This window comes from Perca flavescens, chromosome 24 (assembly GCF_004354835.1).
Source record: "Perca flavescens isolate YP-PL-M2 chromosome 24, PFLA_1.0, whole genome shotgun sequence".
Taxonomy (NCBI): Eukaryota; Metazoa; Chordata; class Actinopteri; order Perciformes; family Percidae; genus Perca; species Perca flavescens.
In genome coordinates, this window is record NC_041354.1 from 18,029,466 (window position 1) to 18,046,264 (window position 16,799).

The 16,799-nt window shown below is 42.1% G+C and overlaps 1 protein-coding gene and 2 long non-coding RNA genes across 3 annotated transcripts; 1 reads left to right on the top strand and 2 right to left on the bottom strand.

The window, feature by feature from the left end:
• Positions 1–902: 902 nt before the first annotated feature.
• f2 (coagulation factor II (thrombin)) lies at positions 903–7,351 on the bottom strand. The gene is given in 12 exon segments (XM_028571443.1): positions 903–1,101; positions 3,884–3,954; positions 4,308–4,359; positions 4,361–4,483; positions 4,900–5,070; positions 5,249–5,416; positions 5,721–5,821; positions 6,122–6,147; positions 6,363–6,476; positions 6,893–7,103; positions 7,106–7,209; positions 7,342–7,351. Coding segments are annotated over 12 exon segments (1,323 nt in total). The 3' UTR covers positions 903–929.
• LOC114551193 (uncharacterized) lies at positions 1,332–3,216 on the top strand. Its single transcript, XR_003691861.1, has 4 exons — positions 1,332–1,416; positions 1,670–1,773; positions 2,541–2,623; positions 3,063–3,216. It is a non-coding gene; the product is annotated as an uncharacterized LOC114551193 (long non-coding RNA).
• A 914-nt stretch (positions 7,352–8,265) lies between the features above and the next one.
• Positions 8,266–13,276, bottom strand: LOC114551192 (uncharacterized). Its single transcript, XR_003691860.1, has 4 exons — positions 12,989–13,276; positions 11,489–11,606; positions 9,352–9,550; positions 8,266–9,220 (listed from the first exon to the last, which is right to left on the bottom strand). It is a non-coding gene; the product is annotated as an uncharacterized LOC114551192 (long non-coding RNA).
• Between the last annotated feature and the right edge of the window lie 3,523 nt (positions 13,277–16,799).

Sequence of the window (16,799 nt, forward strand, 5' to 3'; positions counted from 1 at the left end):
ACATCACATAAGTAGCCTAACTGTTTAACCTTTATCCTACAGTACAGGCCAAAAGTTTGGACACACCTTCTCATTCAATGCATTTCTTTATTTTCATGACTATTTACATTGTAGATTCTCACTGAAGGCATCCAAACTATGAATGAACACATAGGGAATTATGTACTTAACAAAAAAGTGTGACATAACTGAAAACATGTCTTATATTTTGGATTCCTCAAAGACATGTTTTCAGTTATGTCACACTTTTTTGTTAATTACATAATTCCATATGTGTGTTCATTCATAGTTTTGATGCCTTCAGTGAGAATCTACAATGTAAATAGTCATGAAAATAGAAAGGAAACTCATTGAATGAGAAGGAGTGTCCAAATTTTTGTCCTGTACTGTATGTTAATCAGCACCTGGCCTTTCTAAAATCTTGTAGTTTTCTAGTCATTCCACCACTTTTCTAACTGACCCCAAGCTTATTGACACTAGTGTTGGGCAAGTTAATTCCAAAATGTCGTACATTATTGATTCCTAGTTTCTGTCATTTGAGAGTCATTTGTTACATTATCACAATATTACCGCCTCTGAATTGTAATGAGTACTTTTGCGTTACTTTCGCCAAAATAAAAGTGGGGGTATTCTCGGCAGGTAGCTCGTGAATGTCATCACGGGGGTCAACAAAGTCTCCTCTTTATTCACTTTAAATCCATCATCATTTATTCATATTATTTTGTATTATTAATGTGACGCTGCAAAGTAAGTAATGCTATAAAATAAATAGTTGAGTAAAATGTTCAATAGCCTAATTGACTCTGAATAGTGGTGGACTAGAAGTAGCCTAATAAGGATTGTCTATGTGAGGTAGTCTGGACATGTGGAGGTAAATGATGAGTTGGAGACATGAGTTTTGCAGCATGAGGACTAACTTTATTAGATTCTTAGCAATGAGTGTAGTTTTCGTCGTCGGTTCCCGCTGTATTGTTGATGACCTCGTTCATCCGCTTCCTCATCCTGAACACGTGCGTGTAGAAGCCGTACTTGCCGTCGTGGTCGCAGCCTTCGCCCCACAGCACGATGCCGATCTGGTACCAGCGGTTCTCTGCCGGGTACCGGACCCGAAAACACAGCCACGTTACGTTATGTGGTACTTGAAGGGTTACCACTGTCATATACACACAGACACACATACACATGCTCCTATACACATATACTCATACACACCCCAGGTTTGACTGATTTGTAATTAGTGATGTAGTACCTGATGGGTTATTACTGTTCTATACACATATACACACGTTTTGAGTGATTAGTCAGGGTGTGACCTCCCCTCCTGATTCTGATTAGTTGAGTAAGCTGATGTCAGACCTCATGTCGGAGTCCTTTTGATTTGGGAAGGAACCGAGTACCGGACTGCTAGATATTAAGGTAAGTACTTGGTGTAATTGGGTTATTTGCTACTTCTTGTACTTGTCTACCGTCTACTACTGCTGCTGCGTGGTTGTAGCTGGATGGCTGGTGTTGTTTGGTGAAATGTAGTGGTGTTTGTTGAAGTAGTTTGGCGTGAGGTGTGAATTAGGGGTGTGGAGGTCGAACGAGTCTCAGGTGTTTTTGGGAGATTAGCGAGGGTGTGGCTTGTGCACCTGTAGGCCAGACGATGGCCTTCTGGCTTTAAATGCAGGCATTTGCCCGGGGCGGCAGCCTCGGCGGCAGACTCATCGGACGAAGACTCCGGAGGACAAAGACAGAGGAGTCTACGCAGGAGTCTTCGCGGGAGGCCGAGCGGTGAGGCGCGCAGACCCATACACCCGCACCACCCCGAGTCACCATAGGCAAACGCGCACCCACACAGACACGCCACAATCCACGCATGGCCGTGCAACACGTCCACAACCCCAACACACAAACCCATCCCGCCCAGCCCACACACCCAACACCCTGTCGCAGGAGGCCCGTGGAACCACCGGTCCGCCACGCACAAAACTGAGTCCAACTCCAGCCTGAAATCCCTTGACTCCCCTGCCCTCACCGACACCTGGATCACACCAGCTAACACAACCACTCCTGCTGCACTCTCCTGCACAGCTGTTCCCACTCAGTCAACCGATCGGTCGTTATGGTCTTACCCAACTGAAAGTCCTCTTACCCAATCGGTCACATTTCAGGCTTTTTCTCATGCTGAATGACCCATGTCCGAGAAGCTTACGAGCACATCCCGGGTAAAACACGAAAATTAAAGCAGTCCTTTTCCGTGACTCTTTGCAGAGTAACTCCAATTTACAGAAGTGTCAATTGAATCAACCAATCGATTAGTCAGTACAACTGAACGAGCGTCAGTCGACTAAGAATTTCCTCAATTGACAACAGCCCTACTCTCTCCTCCCTACTCTTTCACCCACTGGGAGAGGTGGTGAGACACACCTCCTCGTTAACCCCAAGTGGAGATTCCCTCTACCCACTGCCACAGTTCACCAGACTCTCTTTCGAACTTCATGCTGTCACTACAACTCATCCAGTACAACTAGTCATCATTGTTATCCACCACCCACCAGGTGCCCTGGCAGAGTCCTTGGAGGAGCTGGATGTCCTCCTTTCACACATCCCTGAAACTGGCCCTCAACATCCACACAGAGAAGTCAGCTGCCTTTCTTCACCTTCTCTCTTCTTTTACCCTCTCTCTCTCTCCTTCACCACCCACTCACAAAGCCGGCAACCACCTACATCTCATGTTCACCAGAAACCTCCAACCTCACTGTTACTCCACTCCATACCTCAGACCATTTCTTCATCTCTTACTCTCTCCCACTCTACCAAGCTCACAACCACATCTCAAGAGACACCGTACCTGTCCACCGTAACATCCGTTCACACTCTCCTTCTTTTCCGGCAACATGTACTTTATCTATCTATCTATCTATCTATCTATCTATCTATCTATCTATCTATCTATCCATCTATCTACCCTCCCTCCATCTGACTCTTTCTTACTCATGCCTCCCAACACTGCCACGGACACTCCCCTCTGTACTCTACACTCCTCCCTCAACCCTCTCTGCCCTCTGTCTTCACAACAGCATCCCAAATGGTGGAACGAGCTCCCCATTAGACATCAGGATGGACGAAAGCTTACACATCTTCCACCAAAGGCTACAACCGCATCTCTTCCGACTACACCTCGGATAAAATGGAAAAACCTTATTAAATAAAATTCTTAAAGCTGCACTTTCATATACTTGCACTTACTACTTGGTGTCTGGAGTTTGAACCTTCACAGTTGAAAGCACTTAATTGTAAGTCGCTTTGGATAAAGGGTCAGCTAAATGACATGTAATGTAACTAACACACACACAGAGACAAAAAGTAGCTCAACCGTTTTGTTAAATAGTGACATCCTTTTCTTAAACATAAAAACCTCCACAAACTCCACCATACTCCATCTAAATAATCAAGACTTAACATCGTTAAACACACTTCATTCATAGTGCAGAGAAACTAAATCAAACTATCAAAAGCCATCTTGGTTCATCTTTCCACTGTTCCAACAATCACCAGTCTGGTTTGGTTGAAATAAACCCTTAATTCACCCATTTACATGTGGAGATATGCTGGCTCTATACACGCTAAAAGTCCTGATAATATACATGGGAGTCTGGTAGCAACGTCAGAGCTGTTTCTCCTTAAAAAAGAAACGTCTCCAAGAGGTTGTAGGGATCCATCCCATAATGTTGTCAGACACTTAGAACAATAATAATCAGAGTCTGTCAGCAGCAAAAACAAAACTTTTGTGAAGGTAAATGCTGGTGCAACCCAATACTAATGTCTCATATTTGCTTCCATAGAAAGATTACAATTACGACACTTAGATATGGTTTTCTGTCATCAAATGGTTCTGACCTTCACCACAAACGGTCCTCCGCTGTCTCCCTCGCAGGCGTCTCCACATTGGGCGTCCCTCGGGTTTATAACCTGCAACACAAAATCTCTGTATGTTCAACACTGTCTCCTAACAAACTCAAAAAAACCTCCAAAAACTGACCAATTCATCGAGTACATCTGGAGATATTTGAAGGAAAAACTTTGACTTGCTAGCAGCGTTTTCTTTCATATTTTCTTGGAAATAAACTGAGTGAAAACTGACACAAAACTGCTTGAAAACTGACAAGAAACACAGAAACAGACAGATTCATCCACTAAATCTTAATGTATTTTGGGTGAAAACGTTGACTTGCTGGAGGCCCTAAATGTAAAGTCCGAGGGTAACCATATTCCTTCAGGATTCCTCTTCTGGGAACCATGAAGCAGAAGTACGAAACGTAAACGTTACCAGCACAGAACATGTCGTCGGTGGTCTTGACGGCGGTGGGGCTCCGGCTCTACGATCGGCAGGTGGATCTGCTGCAGCACTTTGGGCAGATTTCTGGCCGAGGGGCTGTAGGTTTCCTTCAGGTTGCCCCAGCCGGTCACTCGCCGTTTATAGCCGGCCGTCATCAGGCTGCCGCAGAGAAAAACATTGAAGAAAAGTGGCAAAAATATCAGCAAAAAAGTGAGGAAAAATATCACAGAATACATCAGAAAAAAGTTACAAATAAATCAACAAGAAAAATCGACAAAACATTGATAAAAACATTGAAAAAAATCAATAAAAACAGTGAACAAAAAACATCAAAAATATGTAGTTTGTCTAGCATGTTTCTGTTGTTTGCATTTCAAACCTTCACACAATAAAACTCAGCAGAGAGCGGAGAGAGTTGCAGGCATGGCTATGAAAGCGGTGTTTTGGCATTGGCTTTGTGGGTGTGGCTGTAGAAGATGTGGGTGTGGCTATAGAAGATGGTGGCTATAGAAGATATGGTCATGGCTATATACACTGTGGGCATGGCTATAGAAGATATGATTGTGGCTATATGATTGTTGGCGACCTTCTTGCTGGGCAGGCAGACCGGGTGGATCCGGTCGGTGAAGTCCACCAGGCGCCTCAGGTGCAGCAGAGCGATGTCGCAATTCAGGTTCTCCTTCCAGTTGTACTTCGGGTGGACGATGATCTCGCTGATAGCCACGATCTTCTCCTGGCCGCGCTCAAACCTGCAGAATGAGAGGGGGGAAATGAGAGGGGGGGAATGAGAGGGGGTGGGGAACACCAGAGCACAAATGTATCTCATGTTCCGTAAGCTCATTATCAAGAGTTAGGCCCCTGTCTGTCTGTCTGTCTGTCTGTCTGTCTGTCTGTCTGTGTGTGTGTCTGTGTGTCTGTCTGTTTTACATGGACCGGTCGTGCCTGCCGAGCCAAACCAGGATATTGTTGCCGGTGAAGTTCTTGTTCCAGGGCGGGTACAGGATGCAGTGTGCGGCGGTGAGGATCCATTGGTCGCTGGTCAGACTGGCGCCACACAACAGCTCCTGGGGGCTACGCTTATACAGCGTCACCTGCCTGCAGACAACGTTACAGCAACATTACCACAACGTTACAACAACGTTATGCCAACGTTACCACTACAATACGACGTTACAACGTTACGACAACGTTTTGAAGAAAAAAAAAAGAAGCTTAAAATTATGCCCAAAAAGCTTGATAAAGGAGACAAAAACGTAGAAAAAGAATTGTAAAAAATTATTGAAAAAGGCGACAAAAATGTTTTGTATTTTAAGGATTTATCTCTCAAGGTGCAGAAACCTGGGGGTGTGTTTGGTGTTACCATGGTGACAGCTTATTATGGTGTTTTGAGTGTGGTTACCATGGTGCCGAGGGCACCTCAGCGCCGTCGCCCCCAACGATGCGCTTCTCCTGGTACAACTCCAGAAGCTCCACCTCCTTGGCGTCCACCTTCTTCACCTTCTCAGACGTCGCTCGCCGCACACCAGAAACAGGCAGTAAAACAGGCGGTCAACCAGTCAGGTCACACACTAGTACACACAGAAACAGGCAGTAAAACAGGCAGTCAACCAGGCCACACACTGGTACACACACAGAAACAGGCGGTCAACCAGTCAGGTCACACACTAGTACACACACAGAAACAGGCAGTAAAACAGGCAGTCAACCAGGCCACACACTGGCACACACACAGAAACAGGCAGTAAAACAGGCAGTCAACCAGGCCACACACTGGTACACACACAGAAACAGGCGGTCAACCAGCCAGTCAGGCCGCTTGCCGCACACTGGTAAACACAGAGAAACAGCCAGTCAAATAGGGAACCAAGTGAGTATGGGTGGGTCTGGGTGGGTCTAGTTGAGTCTGGGTGGGTCTACCAGTGGGTGTGGGTGAGTCTGGGTGGGTCTACCAGTGGGTCTTGGTGGGTCTACCGGTGGGTCTACCAGTGGGTCTACCAGTGGGTGTCGGTGGGTCTACCAGTGGGTCTACCGGTGGGCTCACCTCTCTCTCCTTGGCCGAAGTTTCGAGGCTGGAAGAAGGTTTTCCGGGTGGTGAGGACGGAGCGCTGCTGTCCCCCGGTCTCTGACGTCGGGGAATCATCATCTAACCCTTCCTCTGAGAGACAGACAGGCACACAGACAGGCAGGCAGACAGACATGCACACAGACAGGCAGAGAGACAGGCAGACAGGGAGACAGGGAGACAGACACACAGATAGGCAGAGAGACAGACAGGCAGACAGATACAGACAGGGAGACAGGCACACAGACAGGCAGAGAGACAGACAGGAAGACAGACAGGTAGAGAGACAGACAGGGAGACAGAGAGAGAGATAGACAGGGAGACAGACAGGGAGACAGAGAGAGAGACAGACAGAAAGGCAGACAGACACAGACAGAGAGAGACAGACAGACAGACAGACAGACACAGGAGACACAGACAGACAGACAGACAGACAGGCAGACCAACTGGTTAGTTCTTTGTATAATATCCTAATGAATGAGGTTGTTTCAGAGACCGTGATTACTCACCACACAGATGCCGGTCGCAGTAGTCAATGGTCACGTTGCCCGAAACCTCTACGTAGCACCAGGGGCCCTCGGGGTCGTTGTCAGGGTTACGGCACTTGTTGCCGGGGAGACTGACCTCAGCGATTAACTCCTTGTCCGCGCTGAGGGCCTTCGCCACCGGCGAGGACCACGGCATACAGGTGTGGCCACCCAAAGTGACAGCCAGGTCACCCCATAGACAGTATATGGGTCACCCACGTAGTCGATGCCATAGCTGGGTAAACACTCGCCTGTTTTGATTGGCTCTGGGGCCACAGTGGGCGGGACAAAGGGCTTACCTTTATGAAAATAAAGAGTTTTTAAATAAGTTTTTACATTAGTTGTACAGATAGTATTTTAGTGTCTTTCGATTATCAAATACCGTGTTTTTGGCGCCCATCTTTGGATGGCAGGAACTGTTAGTAACCCACCAGACTCCATGTAAACAATTAGGACTTTTAGCGTGTATAGAGCCAGCATATTTACATATATACATACACATACATACATATACATACAACATATACATACATATATCCACATACATACATACATATACACACATACACGTACATACATACGTACATACACACACATACACATACATACACGTACATACACATATATGAGAGGCCGTGTAGGAGGTAATTCATACTTCTTAGGCACACTATCATAATCATGCATATACACCACTATACTCTTACACACACACTATTATAATCCTTTTACATGTACGTATGAGAGGGTATAGTCGTGTATGTGAGAGTATAGTCGTGTATGTGAGAGAGTATAGTAGTGTGAGAGAATAGTAGTGTGAGTGAGCATATAGTTGAATATGTGACAATGTATAGTTGTTTATGCGAGAGCATATAGTAGTATATGTGAGAGAGTATAGTTGAAAAGGAAGTTGGTTTGATCAATCAGTAAATTCTCACTTCCTCATTGGCTAAAGGGGCCATTTCCAATTATCATTATCTGGTGGGCTTGCTGCTTTGAAAGTACAGCTAGCACCAAGTCAGAGGAACAATGAACATTTAAATCAAGCAGCAGAAACTTTAAGGACAAAAACAACCTTGTTGGATGAAAGCATTTATTCTTATTTAGTTTCTTTTTCCACGGTCAGTTTTTGTTTGTTTGTGGGAGTAAATGGTAATGAGGAAAACATTGCTATCTTTTTCACTGATACACTGCGGTCTATTCAGAGAATTGTGAGGGAAACTGACAATTTGGGACACGACAGTGTCGTTTTGGAAAGATTAATTTCTGCGCTCAATGGTTATACTCGGACAATCTCTTTCTTGCTCTCGATTAACCATTGTCACGGTTAGTCAGGAAAGACTAGGCTTGGACCCAAATGCAGTTAGAGGTGATTTATTTAAACAAAAAGAGTCTTACACAAAGTGTCCTCAGGAAGGTAGCCAGGCAGGAACAATCAAAAAACAGAATCCACAACAGCACAGAGAACAACATCCAACAGGAAATATGGCAACAGAAAACAGGGCAAACAGAATGAAATGATCCGACACCAGGCACAGACAACACAGAGACTAAATAAACCAGGTAACGAGGACTAACAAGGGACAGGTGACACTAGGCTGGGCAAACAGGTGAAACACATTAGGGCAATCACAAGGGAGGCAAAACCAAAGACAGGAAGCAAACTATACAAGACAAGGGAAACAAGACTGACTTCAAAATAAAACAGGAAACGGAACATAACAGAACTCACAATCATGACAACCAGCAGTTTGATGAGGATGACAATCAGGAAAGCTTTGGTGTAGAGCTGAAGATCTTTGTCCGAACCCAACGGGACCTTAATTTCTATCATTTCACACAGGCTCGCGCTCCAGGTTGCACGCAGCAGTGCAGAGGCAATGCAGAACATTTTAGTTGGGAGTGACAACGCTGAAATGAATGAACCCCCCCCATTACATTTTGAGACTTCAATGTTGTTGTTCCAGAAAATGACTTTATTTTCAATGAAACAGTTTATTTTGTCAAGTTCAACAGGTAACAGATTTTAATAATGTATGTTAAGGAGTTCTCGGAAGTCATTCCTGACCAAATCTCTGAGTGTTTTTTAATGCAAAATCCATAGTTTCCTTAAAATCCTCGAATTATTTCAGGAATGGCAACCGCAGGCAGTTAATGCATGCGTTTGCGGTGGGTAAATGACGGCCTTGTCTGAAGGGCAGCTCATGGAGAAAAACCACTGAAGGTCGTGGGGAGAAGCCCAGGGGTGGAATATCATTTGCTCCCATCGCAAAGGCCAGGATACCCCCCCAAGTTGCAAGGGTCCCTCTTGCTCTGAAAAAGAAATACACCAAAAAAGAAATTAAACCTAGCATGTAGAAAACTTTTAAAAAGGAGGGAAAGACAAAGACAGACAAAAGGGCATATGAAAAGATTTTTATTCCGTAACATGCAATAATATTTACCCTCAACATCCAGCAGGTAGTTCCTACAAAATGCAACCACACATTCCTCTGCCCTTCTTTTGCTGCTGCCCACTGCTGACAGTCAAACTTCAAAGAACATCAGCTGTGAGTGGGGATGGCTCGTGACAAAACAGCTGTCTGAAAGCATCTGGGTGCATTCTTATTGCATCAAGAACACCAAGGGTCTTCATCCCCGAATCTGTAAAAATGTATCATGAGAAGATACAAATATCTGTTTTCAAATTGGATAAATTATCACACATCACATGAAAGGGATGACTTATAAGACAGTTCAGTGTTTTGATTATGCAAAAAGGCCTCGTCTTTGACAACTATCAAAAACGTGACGTTCTTTAAGTTATTTTATATGATACATGCAAGCCTTTATTCGGAGTGTTTGTAAGGTTTTACTAGGGCTGGGCGATATGGCTGAAAACTGTATCACGATATAAGTTTTTCATATCGGTCGATATCGATAATTATTGATATTTTTTATGACCTATTTAAAATAAGGACCAGGAGAAAAATATATTAAATTTAAACATTTTTATTTTAAACTTAACCCTGCTCTGATTATAATCCCCTCAGTTATAAAAGCAGAAATGTCAACACAACCATGGAAAACACTCAAATAATTAAAATGTAAACAGGTCTAAAATCACAATGAACACTTAACAATTATCTCTTAACATTAAGGTGCAAAATTAAAGAATAAGTAAGAAATGCTTAATGAAGTGTCATAAAATAGTGCAAAGTGTTAGCTAAATATAAGAAACCTGAGAAGGAACTATTTTCTGCAGGTTTAGTGCTAGGTTGGTAACCTGGACAGTGTTCAGCATGTCTGCCTCCGTTATTTCTTTGTATCGTTTATTAAGGTGCTGATGCAGAGTACCTCTCCATGGTGGTCTGCTGCTTGTGCCGTGTTGCAGCTGCAGATGTTGTTGGACGTTGATGGTGAATACGGCTGTGCTCCAAAGTGTGAGCGCGGCTAAAGTGGTAAAACAAGTTTGTGGTATTACCAGTGTTGGTGGGGACGACGGTCTGACGACATTGGTCTGACTACGGTCAGACTTATAAAATCCCCAAAACTGCCATGCTGACTTTTCCTGTTTTATCAACGATTTCCTCGCTGTTATTGAAGAACACGAGACAGCGATGTGGCGCAACCAAACATGATACTGTTACATGATTGGCTGTTAGAGTGTCACTCCCCACGTTGCTAGGTTGCCAGAGAGTGAGGGCCTTTGTTCATGCAACCAAACTTGATTCACAACCTCTGGTTTCTTCTGATGAAGAAAAACAAGTTATCGAACGTTTTATCGACCGCATTTTCTATTGATATTGATTATGTGTCTATCGCGATACATATCATTATCGTTTTATCGCCCAGCCCTAGGTTTTACATTGGCTTTTAAAAATATGTTGAAATCTTTAATTATTCTTAACCCTGGTGTGGTGTTCGAGTCTGTAGGACCCGTTTTCAATGTTTGCTAAAATAAAAATAATGCTATTTATTATTTCTTCTAACTCAAACTCACTGGCCTTGGCTCATTTTCTGTGAAGAACATAAAAAAATAACTTATTTTCAATGAGTGCACACGGTACAACCCCCTACACATAGCTATTACATATGAGGTGTTTGGGTCTACTGGACCTGAGTGTAATTATTACAGTGTAATAATTGTAGATGCTTTGAAACTTAATGGTGTCCTCCTCCTAATTGGGCCTGCTGTGTGTGTGTGTGTGTGTGTGTGTTTAACCTGTTCTGATTAAGTTCTAAGAAATAAGCACCAATAATGATTGATGATAATGAATGAAAAATCTTGTTTCTATTTTATTTTTTAACCTTTTTTTTTTTTATTCAATTTCCTTGTTTACTCACAAAAAAACGAATATGATCATATGATCTCACAGGAGTAAATGGCAAATATGAACCATAAATGATGTATATATCATTGGTAATTGAGCTAAATTAAACCTCTGTTAAGTATTTTGACATCAATTGTTATGGCTGTATTGATTTAAAAACCTAATAATGTGGTGGGTCCACCAGACCCAGGAACATTGGCTGTGTAACAAAAATATGAACACCACACAAGGGTTAATTATGTTTGCTAAAAAATTGAGTTACACAAACCTTTGAAGTGCTCCACTGACTCGATGAACCACCTGAAACATGATGATATCCTCCACCAAGAGATCTTTGTCTTCTATGCGTTTCAAAGGCCTTAGACACCCAGCATTGGCCAGATAATCTGTAATAAATCATTGTATAGTATGATGAAATTAGGTGATGCATGAATTTATATGAATTACATCTTTTATTTAACTCCTTTAATCACAGTAGTATATTGAGCACTGACCAAGCCTGGTGTAAACATTCATATGAAGTGCAGATTGCAGAAATATAAATACAAATATGTGGCTTTACCACACTTAATCAGGGCTCTCAAGTTTTGAAGACAGGCAAGAGTGACATTCTAAAATGCTTAATAAGCACTTGAGAGCCCTGCTTAGTAGTATTTAACTAAGCTTTCCTTATTGTTTGTATATAACTGCTGACTCAATAAAACGTGATTTTAGTTGGATCTGTTTGTCGGTCTTTAATTTTGCAGTGTTACTGTGATATATATGTATGGCTATAATTACCATTTTAGGCTAATGTAATATCCAATGTTAGCAGGTTAGCAGCAGGGTTACCCCTGAGTGTACCCTTATGGTTGGTTTATGCCTTAAAATAATGGCCAGGATTTCTGGGAAAAGGTACGATATGTGTGTCTCCATTTCAAAACATCACTGCAGGTTGGTTGTTTGTGGGCGAGAAGGCGACAACACTGTCGTGGTTACTGTCTCGGCAACGTTAGCTAATGTCCGCTAGCTAATGTAGGTTAACTATAGCCAGTTAGCTTTGTATGTAACGTAACGAAAACCCACCCATCTCAGAGGAGCAAAGCTTAATATTTCATTCAATAAAATTATGATACAAAAGGAGCACTAACTGCATAGGTCTTATGTTGACAACGTGGACGCAGATATAGTAAACTCCGAAGGCTGTCGTAATATTTACCTAGTAGGCTAGGCTAACACTGTTGCGCTAACGTTAGCAAAACGTCGGCGTAGCTTTAGCTAGCTAGCAGTCTAGCTAAACTTGTCTCGAGTCCGGACCTTTAACTGTCTATGGTCCGGACTCGAGTACCACAGCCCTGACAGGTAGATATCACTGAGCTGAACAACAACAAGCTGCAACTTTTCTGATTGATACAATGGGAGCCTGACTCTTGCATATGACCCAAATCTGCCCCTCTTATGGCTTGAAGCCATAACCTCCGCCTGTTTTTGGCAAAAGCATGCTTCCCCCTAGGTATGTTAAACATCACGCACCCATCACTGGCCCTGTTTGTACAATTAACCACGCAACAACTCCTCGGCATTTTGACTTACGCTATGCTGCTGCTGCTGCTACTACTACTACTACTACTACTACTACTACTACTACTACTACTACTACTACTACTAGAAACCCAACTAGCTAGCAGCGCTAACGTCACAACCAGGCTAACATGAATTTGGGGGGACACTGCAGATAGGATGACGTTAATAAAAAAAGGGATCCTTAGATATTTTTTAATCAACTTACCTCTTCCTGGATTTCGACGACGATCCACCGAAATGCTGTCTCGTCTGGTAACGGGGTCCTCCGTGTTCCATTGAGCTAGCTAGAAGTAGCAGTGCTAGCCTGGAGCCAGGTCTGACTGGATTTGCAGTTCCACCCCTGAATAATCTCTGCATCTCCGAATTAGAGCTCTGTTGGATTTGATTTAATTGTCGAGACATCGTTGACAATAGCTCACCATTTCCTAAAATATTATTTAGAAGACCCACAGCTTCAGTTAGCCTCTCTCTATCCATTACAGCTCCACTTCAGCCAAACTATTGATATATGACAGTGCAGGATTTTGACCGTCAAATACCGCTTCTTCTTTGTCAACCAATCAGGAGCTGAGTAATCAAACTCCCTTCCGTTTCAATCAAACTCTCTCACACACACTACTATACTCTCTCGCATAAACAACTTTACATGCTCACATATTCAACTATATACTCTCTCACACACTACTATTCTCTCTGCATACACTACTATACTCTCTCGCATACACTACTATACTCTCTCGCATACACTACTGTACTCTCACATACAATGCTATACTCTCTCACATACATGACTATACCCTCTCATACATACATGTAAAATGATTATAATAGTGTGTGTGTATGAGTATAGTGGTGTATATGTGAGATTATGATAGTGTGTGTAAGATAGAAGTATGAATTACTTCCTATACAGCCTCTCATAGAGAAACATTTATTGTGCTTATAAATAAATGCACTAATAATGTATGTAAACCGGAGTATTGCACACAGTCAATATTGCAGATAGTTGAAGATATAAATAATACATAAATAGTTATGAATTATCCCAGGGCCTCCCAGTGTCTGCCACTCTGAGGTTGGAGTTGAAGAGTTTGATGGACACATCTAGGTGGAATGAGTCTTAAACTGAATGTATTCCTGTTTGACCTTCGATTCATGCAGTGGGTGGGAGACATTGTCAAAGATGGCACGTATCTTGGTCAGAATCCTTCTCTCTGACACTGTATCTCAACTGTATCCGGTGCAGTGTATACTAGATCTATCATCACACATGTTCAGGAAGTCCTTGATTAGGATTGGTAACAGTTTTCAAAACATTACTATATTCATTTATTCAAATTGAGCGAGAAGGGGCTGCTACATTGCATTATTTTGGATGTCCAATATCCCATAGTAAATGAAGTGAAAGTATACATACTTTGAATTTATCAAAAAATAATTTAGAAATAATGACTTGAAATAATGAAATAATAAGTTTTTCTTTCCCAGTGAATGTCCTCTACTGCTATGCTGCAATGCATCACTGTCCCTGCTTGGCTTTATGCTGTTTAAATTGTGGCAAGGTGGTTTAACACACATTTATTTTGAAATATACACCATATAAAAAAGGAAAACAAATGCAGGCCTTTTCATTTTAGTTTATACTGTGCTTCAGTTTTTTTCAGACACATTTGCAAGTAATCTTCTTACAATGAACCTGGAGCCTACGGACCCCTGATTGTTTGGGGCCCCATACAGTTGCCCACCATGCCTGGTTGGTAATTCAACCTAGTGGAGCACAGTTTGGAAAATGGAAGGTATAACTTGAGACCCAGCCCACTGGCTTATGTCCACTGTAGTGGACATTTGAGTTTCATTCCTCTCTTTGGAATCTTTTGTGCAAGTCTCTTAATTCCTGCTGTACCGTACAGAGGACATCCTGGGCTTTTATGGAAAGATAAGACATGAGTCAAATATTGTTTGTCTATGGTTTTGTTACTATAATAATCATATATTTTCTTGTTCATTAAGGTGTTAGGAATCATATATTGAGTTCTGATAGCAACTACATTATGTATCTTTTGAAAAATTTGCCATTTTATGAATGTCAATTATAGTGGACATCAGGACTATCTTCATGTAAATAATGACTCCACATCTACCAAATGTGTCTGTTTTCGTACTCAAATGATCCTGTTGTCCACTACAGTGGACATGCTGTAAATGAATCAAAATCAAAATGTGTAAATTGTAGGATGTTTTTTTATAACCTTAAACAGGTATGGAATCACAAACAATATGATTAGGACATTTTTGCCTTGGTTCTCAGGAGGATAAAGAGGCCTTGACTGCAGCTGTTGTTTGTTTGCAGGTCTTTGTGCCTTAAGTTTTGTCTTAATCAAGTGGAATGCATGATCGATTGGACTGAGATCAGGTGATTGACTCGGCCATTCCAGAATATTCCACTTCTTTGCCTTGAAAAACTCCTGGGTTGCTTTTGCAGTATGTTTTGGGTCATTGGCCATCTGTACTGTGAAGCGCCGTCCAATCAACTTTGTTGAATTTGGCTGAATATGAACAGACAGAATGTTCCTATTGCCTTCAGAATTCATACGGCTGCTTCCATCTTCTGTCATATCATCAATAAACACTAGTGACCCAGTACGTCTGGAAGCCATGCATGCCCATGCCATTACACTGCCTCCACCATGTTTTATAGATGATGTGGTGTGCTTTGGATCAAGAGCCGTCCCAAGCCTTCTCCATGCTTTTCTCTTCCCATCATTCTGGTACAGGTTGATCTTAGTTTCTTGAGTCCAAAGAATGCTGTTCCAGAACTGGGCTGGCTTTTTTAGATGTCTTCTGGTAAACTCTAATCTGGCTTTTCTTTTCTTGAGGCTTATGAATGGTGGTGAACCCTCTGTATTTGCTCTTGTGAAGTCTTCTCTTTATGGTAGACTTGGATAATGATACGCCTACTTCCTGGAGAGTCTTCTTCACTTCACTAGATGTTGTGAAGGGGACTGTTGTCTTCCGTGGACGTCTGGGCCTTTTTGTATTGCTGAGCTCACCGGTGCGTTCCTTTTTTCTCAGCCAACTCCAGACCTTTTATCTGCCTAATTGATGCTGAAATAATGAGGGAATAGCCCACACCTTCTCATTAAACAGCTTTAGACTCAATTGTCCAATTACTTTAAGTCCCTTGAAATGAGGTGACTATGTATGGAAATGTTTGTAATTCCTAAACCCTTCCTCCAATTTTGATGTACATACCCTCAAATTAAAGATGAAAGTCAGCACTACAATTTCATCTAAATATCTTTTCAAATCCATTGTGTTAGTGCACAGGGCCAAAACTATGAAAATTGTGTCACTGTCCAAATATTTCTGAACCTAACTGTACCCTTCACCATACCTAGAGATTGGCATGGTTTTATTTCAGTTAGCCTAATAGCTGGTTTGATTTGCATTGAGAGATGATCTTATGGAAAGTAGTAGTTATAAAAGCCTTTTAAACCTTATAAATTGTTAACATTGTAATAAACATTTCTATATTTTCTACTTAAATTTGGCTATCTTAATTTGATTCACCTACAGTACATTCTAACCACCCTCTTTTCAGTCTTTAATCATTTAATAACTTTCAATAAATAAATATTTCTTTTTGGAACCACGTCACTGTACTTCAGTGTTTTTACTTATGTAATAACAATATGTAATTAAGACAATGCCACACAACCAATTTATTTTGGGAGAGTACATAGTACATTAGAGGTCGACCGATTCATCGGTTTTGCCGATTAATCGGCACTGATAGTTGATTGGTGGAACTATCGTTATCTGTCATTCATTACACAGTACACGAGAGCTGAGAAGGGTCTGCTGGCGTCATGCATTACAATAGCTCTTCTAGAGGCGAAATAAAAACTATCACTGATGTCTCGTGTTGTTTATTTTCGACATGTTTTACTGCGCGCTGAAGGCTGACATCAGATGCGCGTTTAAAGCATCGACAGCAAAAATGTATGTATACAGTA